This window comes from Pararge aegeria, chromosome 10, assembly GCF_905163445.1.
Source record: "Pararge aegeria chromosome 10, ilParAegt1.1, whole genome shotgun sequence".
Lineage (NCBI taxonomy): Eukaryota > Metazoa > Arthropoda > Insecta > Lepidoptera > Nymphalidae > Pararge > Pararge aegeria.
The window spans coordinates 870,235-885,555 of NC_053189.1; the positions used below are offsets into that span (position 1 = coordinate 870,235).

Consider the following 15,321-nt stretch of genomic DNA (forward strand, 5'->3'; position numbering starts at 1 on the left):
TTCAATTGGAGTGCATGAATCCATTCAAAACATAGAAATATTCACTTCAATAGGTTAGCTTAATGCACTGCAGAGTAAATCTCTAGAGATTCTGAAATTAATTCCAGTCACGTAGACAAATTTTCATTAAATTCACTAACTCGTTTGAATCCCGACCGTATTTTACATCTGTTTATGAGGTTTCAAAGAGATACCTACGTCAATTGAAGTTTCAGGAAATGTAAGGTGCAAGCATGGATATATCGTATTATTAACCGATATCAAACTAAAAAGCGGGAGATCATTTTATTAACTTGGCATTTGTATTATTACATATTTCTAATATTATAGAATGATAATAGAATGATATATTACAGAAGAAAATATGATTATCAAATATAATCATAATTTTTTAAATTCAAACATTAAGATTCAATTCAAATTCAAATTCATTTATTTCAAGTAGGCCTACTTTATAAGCACTTTTGAAACGTCAAGTATGTATGTTTGTGTGACTCTACCACCGGTTCGGAAAGCAGATTCTACCGAGAAGAGCCGGCAAGAAACTCAGTAGTTGCTCTTTTCCAACATCAACATTTACAATCATTTTGCTATCTTGCGGGAGATGAGAGCGAGGCTGGCTGCTTCCATTCTAAATAAAATAACCACATTATTTAATGAAAATGTGATGCAGATTTTTGAAGATAAAAAGTATAAACTCATCAACAAACAATAGTTACGCTTAGCTGATTGTTGATAATCATAGCATATCGAAGTATATCTTTAAAAAAATATTATAATTATAACTACTTTTCTATCTGGTTTGTATTGTCATTCTAAAGCATTTATACTTATAGGAAACAATGTGGAGCTTCAGTGTATTTACTTACCTGCCCACAGTCTGACACTTGTATATTATAGTTCAGCTTCAGAATAGTTTCAAGCCAAATTAATATGTATTTCTTATTTTGCTAAGTATAATTATCTTTTGAATTATTACGATCCAGACTGTGAATCGCCTGCTTAAATATAATAGTAAATTGGCTGTATATAAAATTGCTCCTATAATAATGAGAGGCGTATGAATAAGTAGCCTTTCTGGAACGAATCCTATGTAAACATTGCCCTTATCAATTTCTCGCAAAGATTTCCCACCTTCTTGACAAATGCGTTTACCTCAGAACTGCCAAGGCTGTCCCGGTTCCCACAGGCGTACCTTGACCTGAAGCGATGGGCCCCATTATAATAAAAACCCCATAATGCGATTGAGGCATACCCAAGGTCTTGCGTGCCAAAAATTTGTCAATGAGGTTTACAGGGAAATAAGCAGGCTTTTGTTTTGATCGGTGGCATTCTAAGGTGCTATATGTTTTTTAACAAATACTCATACATATTCTTATTTTTAGATATTTATACAAAAGAATAGGCGCTTCATCTAAGTGGACAGACTATATCATCAAAGAGATTGCAGTTACCGCTGACACAGGTGGCGTTAGACCGTGGATTTGGAAATGCCTAGAAAAACTATCCAGAACCGTGTTCATGAAAAAGGCGACTTTTTGACATTTTGCTACAAGTGAGTTTCGGACTAACTGTACTACGAGTTTTTCTTCTCCGGATTCCGAATAAAATGAGTAAGTTACGTAGGTAGAGCTCCTTTTGCCTTCGCAATCGCCATTTTCATTAGAACGGCAGAGTAGACGTCCATCAGTTGATAAAATGATAATGATGAAGCTACACAATTTCAAAATCAACACTGGATTTTGCAACTTTTCGTGCCAGTACATGGAAAGTTTCTTACAATTAATCAAATGTTTAAACTGGTACCAGAGTAACGTAATTCTACAACTGAAGTTCTAAAATTTGCAAATTCAAACCCTTCGGTTGAGCCCCGCACTCGCCCCGAGCTAACCCCACTTAAATATTACATCCACATAAATGAAGTACCTCTCCAATTAAAGCACCCCGAGTGAGCAGTTAGGTCTTTTGCCAAAAATTACCAGCCGAACAAAATTTCAAATTATGAACGTAACACGAGTAGGTCAAGTCCAATATTATCTTGGGTAGATCTACAGATTGATAGTGTAAGATAATGATAATTAGGCTTAATGTGCTATACTCCGCGAAAAGCAGAAGAATCTGTATGGTGTAATTTATAATTTCTTCAATCCTTATGCTCCGCCACCTTCTCCTGCTTTCGCGGAGTAAGTATAACAAAGTAAGCTTAATTTTCATAATATATCATGGAATTCCGCAAAGTTACGCCTACTTCTATGTAGATGTAACGTTAGGTTAGGCCCTCCAAGTGTTGATTGACGCATCTACTCGTATCTATACATATAATAAAACGCTGTACATCCTCACTATATTATCGTGGATGTACCCGTTGAACTATATTAAAAAAAATGTAGATTAACGACGAAAATCTCAGTTATAAATCTTGAGTCTTTGGTTGTATCACACCATCGGCAGTAGTTAGGTACCGTTGATCTCGTAGTAAATTCCGACATCGACTAGACAGCGTAGCACCAATGCATAAGGGATATGAAGGCCCTCACCAGTGTAGAGTTTCTACTACGTCAAGTCGGCTTTATATGTCTTCATATGACTATCATTATCGTGTACTTGTAAAGTTCCACTGCTAGGCAGAGCCTCCCCAATCATATACATATAAAACGTGACGTATCATACCTTGATGCCTGGGAAATGACTATTGTCTTATGCCCTGAATTCATCTTCAAAAAGTAGGTACAGAAATCATTTATGGTGTTTAGTATATGTTTTTATAACTTTATTCCCAATGTAATTTTTGGCACACCAATGCATAAATTCAAACAATATTGTGTTATAACACACGCTCTGCTATCATCTGTCGCAAGAAAGAATAATTGCTGTAGAAATGAACAGGTTAGCGTGCTCTGATAAGATTGTAGTTGAGGCTAATTTTTAGAGGGAATAGAACGGAACTAGGTGATAGAAAGAGTGTAAACTTACCTATCGAGTGATACCGCGACGAGGCTGTACACGGAGGCTGCCACGGAGAGTCCTTGCACGTAAGGCACTGTCTTGCACATCAGCCACCCCAGCACCCACGCTGTAACAAACAACAGCAGCGTTTTACTCATCATCATCATCACCCTATTACCAGCCGGCTACAGGGTACGAGTCTCCTCTCAGAATGAGAAGGGCTTAGGCGGTAGTCTACCACGCTGGCCAAGTGCGGATTGGTAAACTTCACACGCCCTTTGCAACGTTATGGAGCATTCGAGCATGCAGGTTTCCTCACGATGTTTTCCTTCACCGTTTAAAGTAAGTGATATTTAAATTGCACATAAAGAAAGAAAGGAAAGCCAAAGCCTTACCCACTAGGCTATCACCACTTCTCCTCTATCGCGGTTTTAATAACTAACAAACATTTCCATACCGGAAGGGAGTCAACAGGATCTATCTGCTCGAGTCGTAATTTTCACAGATTGTGTATTGTGTGTTGTATGTGTATTGCTATTTCCACTATAGCAAAAAAAAAGTGAAATATTGAGAGAGACTTAATTCATTCAATGTAACGTCTCTTATTTAAAACTTTTTATACAATCTTCTAAGCTTCATTTTAAATCAATCCTTCCTTAGTGCCTTAACCACGCCCTTTTCTAATCGAAATACCTTTTTTTTCTAACTGACACAAGTAAATGGTTCAAGGGAAAGGATTCCTTCATATGTAATGTTTGTAAATTTCAAAACTAAATGACTTCCATACGATCTATGAACCAGTTTGCCGTCTAGTTGAAAGATTTTCCGGAGAAATAGACAGTCATTAAGACAAAAATATATATTTATCTGCTTAGGCTAATCTTTGAAATAGGATTCTTGGACCCGATTAGATAGATCGATTAGAACAGCTAAACCGATTTTAACGAAAAGAGGTGTAAAAATTCCGAGCAAGCATATCTATTTAAATAGTATTTATCATTAATAATTATTTAAATAGTATTTATACAACTTATATAGTTTAAGAAATGAGTGAGAGTAATATTTTGTAGTTTAATCAAGGTGTTCCTATTTCTATTGCGCGGGTTCAACGAACTAAAAGTAGGTTACCTAAGGTAAGTAACTCAGCTGAGATGATCTTTAACTCCAAGACACTCAAAAAGTATTGTAGTCCTCTGATACAATGCTGAGTATCCGCGCAAATGATGATAAAAATGAAAAAAGCAAAAACAATAAAGTTATAAAGGTGGGTCTGACAGGAAACAAAATTTTCAATGGCAGAAATGAAAAAGTGTCTTGTTACAATAGCGGGCTCAGACTTTAGAAACCGTATTTCTATTTTGAAACTGAAGCGAGAAAACGTACAATACACGTACATGTCCTAATTAATTCTCAACCTTTTTCATACGTGATGAGCCGTACGTAAGTCAGCCCAGCTCCTTCAAAAGAACCAAAGGCGCCCACCTCAGCAACAGGTCGTGCTGAATCAATATTTACACCATCGCCTGCACCTCCAACTAGGTCAGGTCACTGTACCTCGAACCGGCAGCCTTGCATTCCTACATCCAACCTCCCTCTCGCACCTACCGAAGACTTCATATCACTATCCCTCTCCCACGTAACCTTGTCCCGGTATAAAGGGAATTACAATACAAAAGTCGGAAATGACAGCGTCGCGAACAATTCAAACTGCTTCTTACATCCTTTACATTACAGTCGTTTATTCGTTGCTTTCGAATAAGGAAGAGTTGCATCTTATCGATTCAGACGTTTAGTAAGAAACTGATTTTACATTAATGAGGCCTGTTTTTGAGTATACGGCTCTTTGTAACCCATATTATCAGTCCTTGACCTGGCCGCTCAGGTATATGGAAATGAGATTGTATTATGAATTTCTGAATGCTTGGTAGACGCCAGTCGACTCTTTCTACCTGATTACGATGAAGACAAAAAAGAAATGTCAGAAATTGGTGGAAAAAATAAAAAATGTTCATGTTGGGTGAAAAATAGTCAATAAGAAATAGGTTTTAACAGACTGCCACGAATTACGATATTCCTTATATTTCATCCGATTACCTAAGATTAAGACAAAAGCTATATATCTAATTGAAAAAATAACAATAATATTGTGCATACACAGACAAAAAAAGCAGATCTGCCAACTAGTGTCACATAGAAAAATACTTATTAGCAGACTTTAAAAGATCCATTTAACCTCTGAAGAAACGATTGGCATTAAATTCCATACATACGTAGAGAAAGCGTCAGGTGTAAAAGATTAAGATCCTTTTTGTGTGGGAGTAGACTAGAGAATTATATCAGATAAAAAAAAAACTTTGCACCTGTAACTGTCCCTCGGTGATATAGCTGCAAATTATGTCTAAGAATATCAGCTCTGGTGTCTTGCTGCGTAATTAAAAATTTCGGTGCATACGGTTTACCGATCTCTTGCTATCCACGAAGAAGAACTATCGCTGATCGCTTGAATGGCCTCTTGCCTTAACTGTCTCGTTGCATTCACTGTTGAGCGAGTTTAACTTCAGATCTCGCGGTTCAGGGTTTGATTTCGGCGTTGGACCAAGCTTTCATAATATGTAGATGTGTTTCTAAATACCAGCCTAAAATCGGTAACTATACAACTTTCACCGGAAGCAAGAGGACTTTAAAAAACGTGTCAGCCTACTTGATACATGGGAAATTATAGATGAATAGGAAAGCATTCATTTTGCGTGCATAAAAGGTTACTGCTAGTTTAAACTAGAATTTGAGCAAGCTGAAGCCAGCGTACGAAAATAAACCAAAGAAATTATACTTTATTCCCGAGTGCGCCACTTATATTTTTTGGTACTAAAAGTTTCTAAAAACCCAGATTGCCGCCTTTGAATCTAGACGCCTCATATACGAAATAACTAACTGAAATATGTATGAACTTGTGGTCGGTTCGTTTACTCTTTACATGTTTGCTGTGGAAGTTGTTGAGCTTTAATTTGACTTAGTCGTGCAACGTCGTGTTTGAATTCTGTTTATATTTACATGTAAGTGAAATTGTACGATATGAATTATTTACGCTCTCCATTTTGCTTTTTGCAGCGAGTTTCTCGGTACCTTGAGAGTTAGCGGCTTAGTTTTAACAAGGCTGCACTCTTGGGAAATACAAATCTCGGCCTTTTGACACATAAAAATATAATTATGTGTTACAAAATGTTTCTTCATCTAAATTAAGACAGAAAGAGTTACTATGGTGTTTCCATCTGTACTTCAATGGATACGCGTTAAATCTATCCCAGATATCTTTAGGAAGGTTACTGATTTATTTTCAAGGCGCACTCGAAACAAAGACAGATTAATATTCAATAAGTGCCCTAGGACAGCCATGTAGCCAAATTTAATGATCAAATTTAATAAGCCAAGTTTACTGTATTTGCTAATGTCTTTCAGGAAAAACTATGGCAGTGGTTTACTCAAAAACTATTAGGTTTTCGGTTTCACAGATAAGTCTAAGATACAGTACATAATGTACCTCTAAAGCCTGTGAAGTATTTTTTCGTTGTATAGTTTATCTTTTGTTTGCAATCAAATAGTTATCAAATACTCTTTCTCTTTTTGTTTGAAAGTGAGTTTCGGACTAGCCGGCCGACCAGCTGTCGAAGTACCGAGGTGAAAAACCACTGGATTGGTCTTTCGACTTTATGCCACGTTTAACAAGACTTGAATATTACGAAATTCTTTAAAATGAAGAAGAGAAAAAAATTTGATTATATAAGAACATGAATCCACTCAAATCAGAGATTTTATTTGTTCCCTGATAGCATCTTAAAAATGCAAAGGGCTTTTCAGAGAGGCCTTGAGCATTTTCATCTCTTTTCAAGGAAGGGGCAGATTCGGAACGCTTCATTTAAATTCGCGCTAAAAGCCAAGGTCCAAGGTTGGGTTCCGGGCCTAAATAAACTATGTAGCGTGTACGGGTTATTGTTTCCCTACAACACAGTAATGATGTTGATGATGTGCTTGATAAATTTTTTAAGCGACTTACAAACGAGGTTCTCAATTCGGGTGTTTTTTTTTTCGTTTGTAAGCTCAGAACTTTCATTTGTAAACCGGTTTGAATTTTTTTTTCTTTTGAGACTTACACGCATAGTACTTCTGATTGTGGGTGGAGACCCGTGATGATGATGATGATGATGATGATACAACTTTAAGAACTTAATGGAGGAATCTTAGGTATGCAAGTTTACTTATGGTTTGGGCCCTTCGCATTCTGAGAGGAGACTTGTCCTGTAATGCAGTTGATGTTGTAATGATGAAGCAGCCAAAAAACATTAGGTTTTAATAACGTAGACTTATGCAATGTCCTGCAGCGGGCGGGGGCTCAGGTGGAAGTGGGTCACGCAAGTAGGCCACGTAGCGTGCGGACTACGGATGTGCCAGACGGATTGTTTCACTTGTTTGTGTTATAATTGTTGTTGCACAGTTGTTTGACAAATATTTATAAACACTCCATTCTTTCTAACTTTTGTTTACATTATAAACAATCTTTTCATTATTATTAAATACATTAAAAAACGAGTGTGATAAATACATAAAACCCAACAAATATAGTAAGCATGTTTTGATTATTTTCCTTAAAACTTGAAAATAAACTTTACACCGTAAAGTTAAAAAAAATATTATTTACATAATAATAATATGACAGGTTAGAAAAAATAGACTGGACTACTTTGTGCCCTCGACATCGTTCGCGTGGAATTTTCGATGTTGTGCCTATGTTATATGAAGCGAAGCGGCGATAGCACAGTGGGTAGGACTTCGACTTCACTTTCGGGGGGCGAGTTTGACATCCCGGTTATGTGCGTTTTAAGAAATTTAAATATCACCTGCTTCAACGGTGAAGAAATATATCGTGAGGAAACCCGCATATCTGCGAGTTCTCCGTAATGTTCTCAAAGATGTGTAAAGTTCACCAATCGGCACTGGGTCAGCGTCAGGACCACGGCCTTAACCCCTTCTCATTGTGGGACCCGTGCCCTGTAGTGGGCCGGTAAAGGGTTGATGCGACGATGCCTATGTTAATTTCTGACCCCTGAACTACCACTAAGCAAAATGAGACGACGATCTCTTGCTCTGTAAAGACAAACAAATATATCGCAGTGCGTATTTTTCCGGGATAAAAAGTAGCCTATGTCTTAATTCAGACTGTAGTTTAAATTCTTGGCTAATTTTATCCGTTCTAGCGTAATTTAAATTATTTTAGGCATTCCAATTTATTATATAGGCCTCATTGGCTCAGTAGTAAGCGCTTATTTAGAAGTGGAAGGACCCGGGCAGGGGCAATTTCAAATTTTCTCCGGTATAGTATTGTGGGAGGCGTCGGGGGGTCTAGTGATCACACTACAGAGAAAAAGTGATTTTGCGTTCTGATACCACAACGCCAATGCCGCGTAGACGCTAACTTATAACGCTGTGAGAAGTTGCATTCCTAAATTTATTAAATAAAATAGTATGGTTATATTTTCTTTACCAATTTCCACTGAATTTCTTTATAGTTTAATTTCTTTCTCGGCATAAGTCTGCCTAATTAATGCCTAACCATACAAAAGTAGTTTTACTCAAAGTAGTTTTACTCAAAGTAAAACTAATTTTGTATGGTGAACAGAAATAATTTTTAAATAATTTTCTTCTTAGTAGTAGTAAAGCTTTTTGTATCAGACCTCGTCCCTGGACTACCACCATGCTTGATTCTGCCGGTTAAGCAGCATTTTTGCAATGTCCCGGTCTGCAAGGCTCGGTTGCTGGTGTAATTCCAGGCGCATTAGGCTTAACACCTTTGCTGCGGTTGACAGACACAGGGCGGCCCAAAGAACACGTCCTGTAACATTACAGGACGTGTTCTTTGGGATGTGTTGCTCTGTTTAAACGCGATTGTTTTCTACCATTTGCTTGGCCATTTGCTTCGTCGGTCAATTATTACTATTAAATAAAACCTCAGATCGTAGTCAAAAAAAGTAAAAGAATAATTTGAGTGCAAAAACATCAGTATATTACGAAACAACCTGCGAACCTCAAAAACGTATCAACAGATTACCAGGCCTTAGCGCAAGATTAGCAAGCGCTAGTGGAGTCGTTTTCGAGTATACTAAATAAAATGGATCTTATTTGCATTCATTGCTAAAGTTCAAATTTGTCTACAATTCATTAGCTCGGGCTTTTGACAGAAAATTTGTAAAACAAAAATCAGAAGTAATGGATTTGTGACTTTAACATGAGGGACATAAGATCAGTTTTACTTTGCCGATAAAGAGTTTAATACTCGAAATCGACTCCTCAATTGCGAGAGAGCAAAAGTTGTGCTAAGGCTACAGCGTCCCCGTGCGGAGATGGATCGGCCGGGCGCTCGCAACATTAGCTAATGCTACACACTGACCTATTTGGAAAACCTAGTTTTGGAAACCTGGTGTTTGGTTTACCTATCTGGCCGATACGCTTAAATAGGCCTCTTTACCCTGTATATATTATTTATGCTAACAACACAGCTGAGGGATGAGGTAAACCCAACACAACCTCATTTCCTACATAAAGGTGTGTGCGTGTCTATAAAACCATACCTATGATTTAGTTTATGTTATGAAGATTAAGCTTAATTTGCTATACTTCGCGAAAAGCAGGAAGGAGAATCTGTATGGAGTAATTTATAATTTCTTCAATCTTTATACTACACACCAAACAGAATCTTCGGGAATGAACCCCTTTACGCACGTTTCGCTCCGAACCTGTTTCGGAGCAACCTCAGGAGAAGGACTTAACAATTCATAATTGTAAAAAATATGTGTTAACAGTTCGTAACAATTATTCATTGTAAAAGGTGTCACCCTAGTGATTAGTAAGTTATATTATTGGACTCGAGTTCCTGGATTCGATTCCCGGTTCGGGTCATAGGGTTGTATTGGGTTTGTTACATGAAATTCGCAGTAGGAGTTAGCAATTAGCGCCGTACCTCAGAAGCAGGTCTGCAGCATAATTATTACGTAACGTACACGTTTATGTCCTATTAGGCGTTATGTGCCCAGCAGTGGATGTCCTATATAGGCTATATAAGTCGAAGACGATGATGATAGATAAGTTACGATGAAACACCTACATCATGAGGAACTATGTTGGCTATTTGATGCAAACAAATTTTTTGGCTGTATTATTTTACGGCGGTGACTCTATTTGTGGCAACAATAACAATAATAATTCAAAGATAACAATATGCATGGACTGATTAATTATTTCACAGCGTTTATGTACCAAACCAATTATTATTGTTAACTCAATGAATCTCTCTCTCAACTCGATTTTGTTCACTACAAGACGCTTCATCATCAACCCATTACCTTTCCACTACAGGGCACGGGTCTCCTCTAAGAATGAGAAGGGGTTTAGGCTGTAGTCTCCCACGCTGACCAAGTGCGGATTGGTAGACTTCACACGCACTTGAGAACGTTATGGAGAACTCGCAGGCATGCAGGTTTCCTCCCAATATTTTCTATCACCGCTTAAAGCAAGTGATATCTAAATTTCTTAAATTAAAAACGCTCATAACTCTGAAAAGTTAGTGATGCGTTCCGCGGCTCGAACTCTGTCTCCACTAAAGGAAATACGACCTTACCCACTAGTCCATCACCGTTTCGCTTAACAAAAACAAGCTTAACAATTCTAAATTATTTTCTCCCACCAAAAGTCAAAAGCACATTTATCGTGTGATTTTACTTTATTCCTGATATGATGGAGATAACTAAGTACGTTCGTAAACTTAAAGGTTTCCAAATGCATCTTGATTTATTAACAATTCCTCAGCAGACTTAGTTTCCATCTAAGTTTTTTCGCTGTTTCTTTTCTCTATCTTTTCAATTGACTGATTTCAAAATCAACTTCAATTAATGGTTTATTTTTAAAATTAGGACGTCCTGGCATACCTTAAGAAACACGTTCACTGTTCAAATTCGGATATTATCCTACTCGTAGAGCAAATGGCCCGAAAAATCCAATATGTCAGGCCCCAGAGCAATATATAACAATGCAACCTTGTCGCCTATCCAGCTTCCAGGCTGCAGGGAATTAATACCGTCTCGACCTTGGAGTGCGTCTCGGTACAATATCGCGAATATATTGAAATTTTGTCGCCTCTTTGTCAGCGAGAAGCTTGGGAATTTAATTTACAATATTATAAAATATGTGGAAGAGTGTTTGTTGGTTTATCCTTGTAACATTTTTTGCTTATAACACTTCTTTATGGGCGTAAGGCCGACATAAGCTTTATTAAATCGCGGAAAAACATTTAAAGTCCATGCATACTTCCATACTAATATTATAAATGCGAAAGTATGTTTGTTACCAATGTTGTTCCAGCTCAACCGTTAAACCGATCTTGATGAAATTTCGCACAAATATAGAATATGCACTAAGATATAATAAAATATAAGAAATTGTACAACACGTTTTGCATACTGTTTTAAGATCAAGACGATTTAGTCGATGTTTACACATAACTCTTTATTAAGGCTTTCAAGATTTAACTTTCATATGTCTAGGTACTTTAATGGGAGGTCCAATATTAAATAGATCCGGTGGAGTATTAGACATTCTCAGTTTCAAATCTATTAGACGGGTATGTTTCTAGAATACCCTTCGAGCTTCCATTATATTTAAATTTAAAATAAGTGGTCATGCTTCTAAGCACCTTAAACTGATCATATGATCAGTTACTACAGGTGTCAATGCAGCCAGGCGCAAATTATTATAGTTTAAAGAAAATCCCAGGACCTTCCTCTTAAAATTTACAGCACACACCGCTGTGCTAGGAAGGTTGACATAAACAAAACCATAAGAAATTCCGGGAAATAAAGCCTCCAGATTGTATCAGCACTATGTTTATGGTAATACAGATTGGCAACGGATTCTATCCCCGTATGTGTACAATATATCAGTGTGCCTCGCTGCGATTTATTAAATTATATTCCAGGGATAATGAACCATTGAATACGAATGAATTTTTTTGGGTAGTCATTCGTTGAGAAATTACGGTACGTTCTGATGAGTATAATTTGAAATGAGATGAGACCAAACCAGATGTTTTATTTTATTGATTAGCGTTTTAACAGCTATGCTTATAATTCTTATTTAATTTATTTACTATTTTTCAAAAAATAGTAAAACAAAAACTACTAATTGAGCTACTATTAGTCAACTTAATATAAGAATCAACAAAGCGCAAGGTGTATACATAACCTATTTCCAAGGATCCCTGTGGTGTTTCGGTTAAAAGCTAACACACAATTTTATCGACAACTGGCGACCCGCCCCGGCTTCGCAAGTGTGCAAAGTAGATACTTATTTACTATCATTACTATACAAAACCTACCTCTTAAACCACTCTAACTACTGCAGAAAACTGCATTAAAATCCGTTGCGTAGTTTAAATTCAAATTCAAATTCAAAATTCATTTATTTCAAGTAGGCCTAATATAAGCACTTTTGAAACTATGTATGTCTGTTTGTATTGACTCTACCACCGGTTCGGAAGGCAGATTCTACTGAGAAGAAGCCGGCAAGAAACTCAGCAGTTGCAAAAAATTTAAAGGTACAAACAGCGGGAGTGACTTTGTTTTAAACTATAAAAAGATTTATCTGACTGTCGCTCAATACAAATTATTAACCCTATGTTTTTTGTACGGACACTTAGATGTTAAAAGGTTGAGCAACCCTGTTCTACACATAAGCCTACCATTTATCAGTACTATTGAAAGAGCGCCAATTTATTCATTATTCGAGTTAATACACATTGAAATCTGATTCTGGGAGTGATTAATAGTCTGTTTATCTCATCTGGCACATGACGTTACATCCGCAGATTCTTCGGTAACTTGAAGCAGTAGTTCTCACCTCATAGTGAGTATTTCGTTTATGTATTCATAATTATCAAACCTTATCAGTCCACTACAGGGCCCAGATATGCTCTCCGAATGAGAAGAGCTTAGGCCATAGTCCTCCACCCTGGCCTACTATCTTCACCTGCCTTAAAGAGCAATGAATGAATGAATAAATATACTTCACTTCAGTTCATAAAAAAAAGAAAAGATTTAAAAAACAACGTATACAATTTAGCGGCCTTATCACTCAATAGCGATTTCTTCTAGGCAACCAATGGCGAAGAAAACCAATACAGAAAATGGGTTGGTGGTGCACATCTACATATACCCATAAAATAAAATATCATTACTTAAATAAATATATATAATATTTATAAAACAATATAAGGACTCGATGTTTTCCTTTACCATTAAAGCGAGTGTAATATAATTGTTATATACATGTGTAAGAACATGTCTCCCATGTCATGTCAACAAGTATCCCATAAATATCTTTCTCAAAGACATAAACTATCTAAACAAAATTTCGTCACTAAAGCCTGTAGAGATAACAAATGGTAATTTTTAAATCTAATGTGAAGTTCTCTGTGCCTTTCGGGTAGGAAAAATATCCTGCCTATCTCCAGGATGCAAGCTATAGGTGTGCTATATTTAATCTTAATCGGTGAAATTATTGAGACAAAGATAGATTTTAAACACAAAGGCAAAAAAAAAACATTTTCGCATTTATAATATTAGTAAGTTTCGATGGATGTTAGAGATAATGACCGCAGTCAACGGCTTTACGTGATTTTTAAGGTAACGGGGAAAAGTTAAAGCTGTTAATGTTAAAGTGAAACATCCAAATTATTTTAACCATCAAGTTCCTCACGAGCTATAATTCATATTAATTAAATCTAAAAATAAGTTTCATTACGATATAACTTCAAGATTTCCTTAATAGTACATTATTGCTTAATGAATCTTATTTATCTCTAAAGTTAGGATATTCACTAAATATAAATATGACTTTCGGGGAAAAGAAAACGTATTTTACTTAGACGTAACTTAATTAAGCAAAATATACCTCGTAAAAGAACTTACTGTTTCGTGTATTTTCTTCGATTTTCTTTTCCTCATGTTTTATGATACAAACAAGTTGTCAGAAATGTTATAGGCTCTAGGATAAATATGTTGATAGAGACATTTATCAAATACTAGTTATGCCTACGGTTTTATCAGTTATCTATGGATTATAGCAAGATTTTTTTTAAATAAATTATTAATCACCAAACAATTCAATTGTTCTGATTTCGAAAGATTTTGGATTGAACCTAATTAGTGGGCAATTCCTGAAATTCGTGCGCTCAAAAATAAAAAAAATTGCCCACAACGTAATCAACGTAACAAAATATTATGGTTTTATAGACCCATCGTTTCATTGTGTTAATATTAGAATACTAGCTGACCCGCGCAACTTCGTCTGCATCAAATCGGTTTTTATCGGTTTTAATATCTTAAAAAACCAAGAACCTAATTGCAGCGCCACCTACTGGGTCCAGTTTGATTTCCAAACTAACGTGTAAACGATAAAATTTGAATAATTCAAAGAGGAATTTGCAGGTACATAATCAATTTGAATTTTAAAACTATTTATTTGGATAAGGATATATGATGATAGGAGTGTTACCACACAACACACACACACACACGCACGCTGCTGCTTGTGCTGCTTGTTTTTTCCGGAATAAAAACACAAAAGTCACTTTTCAGGTCCTCAACTATGCCTATCCAAAAAACCACGTCAATCTAAAACTCCGTTGCGCGGATTTAAGGATGGGAAAAAAAGCCATGCTATCCTGTAGGAGCTGTTTGCTTTTCTGGAATAAAAAGTAGCCTATAAGCTATTTCATGAAGCGTAACAAACATCCATCCATACATCCATCCAGCCATACATACATCCATCCAGCCATACATACATTCGTCCATGCATCCATCATCACAAACTTTCGCATTTATATATTAGTAGAGATCACCGCGCTTGATTTGCTGTGGTAGCGTAGACATTCTTCGTTGAAGCCTAGTGATTCGATGCGGTATAGCTTACTATCTTGTAGCAAGTGCGCGGCATAGCGAATTCACAAAAACGTGACTGAAGTGGGCCAAGCTCGGCATAGCGAGTGTACTTTGATAGCACTCGTTGCAAAAGTTCACTAATGCTCGCTGGAAAACTTCAATGTCGCCCTAAGTTAATAATCAATGTAATCCAAAATTTTCAGATCGCTGTTTGAATTTAGTAATGCTATACTTAACTGAACATAATCATTTTGCCAAAGTCGCTGCTTGTTGCTTGTATCTGCTAGTAAAACAAAAGACTGAAGGTGTAAAGTATTCAATTGTAAGACTTATTAAAACATTCAAAAACTTTAGCAAAAACATTTCATTTGAATGAAAGTAACAGACGTCAATT

General features: G+C 36.5%; 1 protein-coding gene across 1 annotated transcript in view; it reads right to left on the reverse strand.

Annotated features, from left to right (window-relative positions):
- LOC120626666 (neuropeptide SIFamide receptor-like) overlaps nucleotides 1-15,321 on the reverse strand; it is a 174,621-nt gene that overhangs the window by 85,855 nt on the left and 73,445 nt on the right. The window contains exon 2 of the mRNA XM_039894277.1: nucleotides 2,974-3,073. Within this exon, the coding sequence (XP_039750211.1) occupies nucleotides 2,974-3,073 (100 nt within the window). The remainder of the gene's footprint in view (nucleotides 1-2,973; nucleotides 3,074-15,321) is intronic.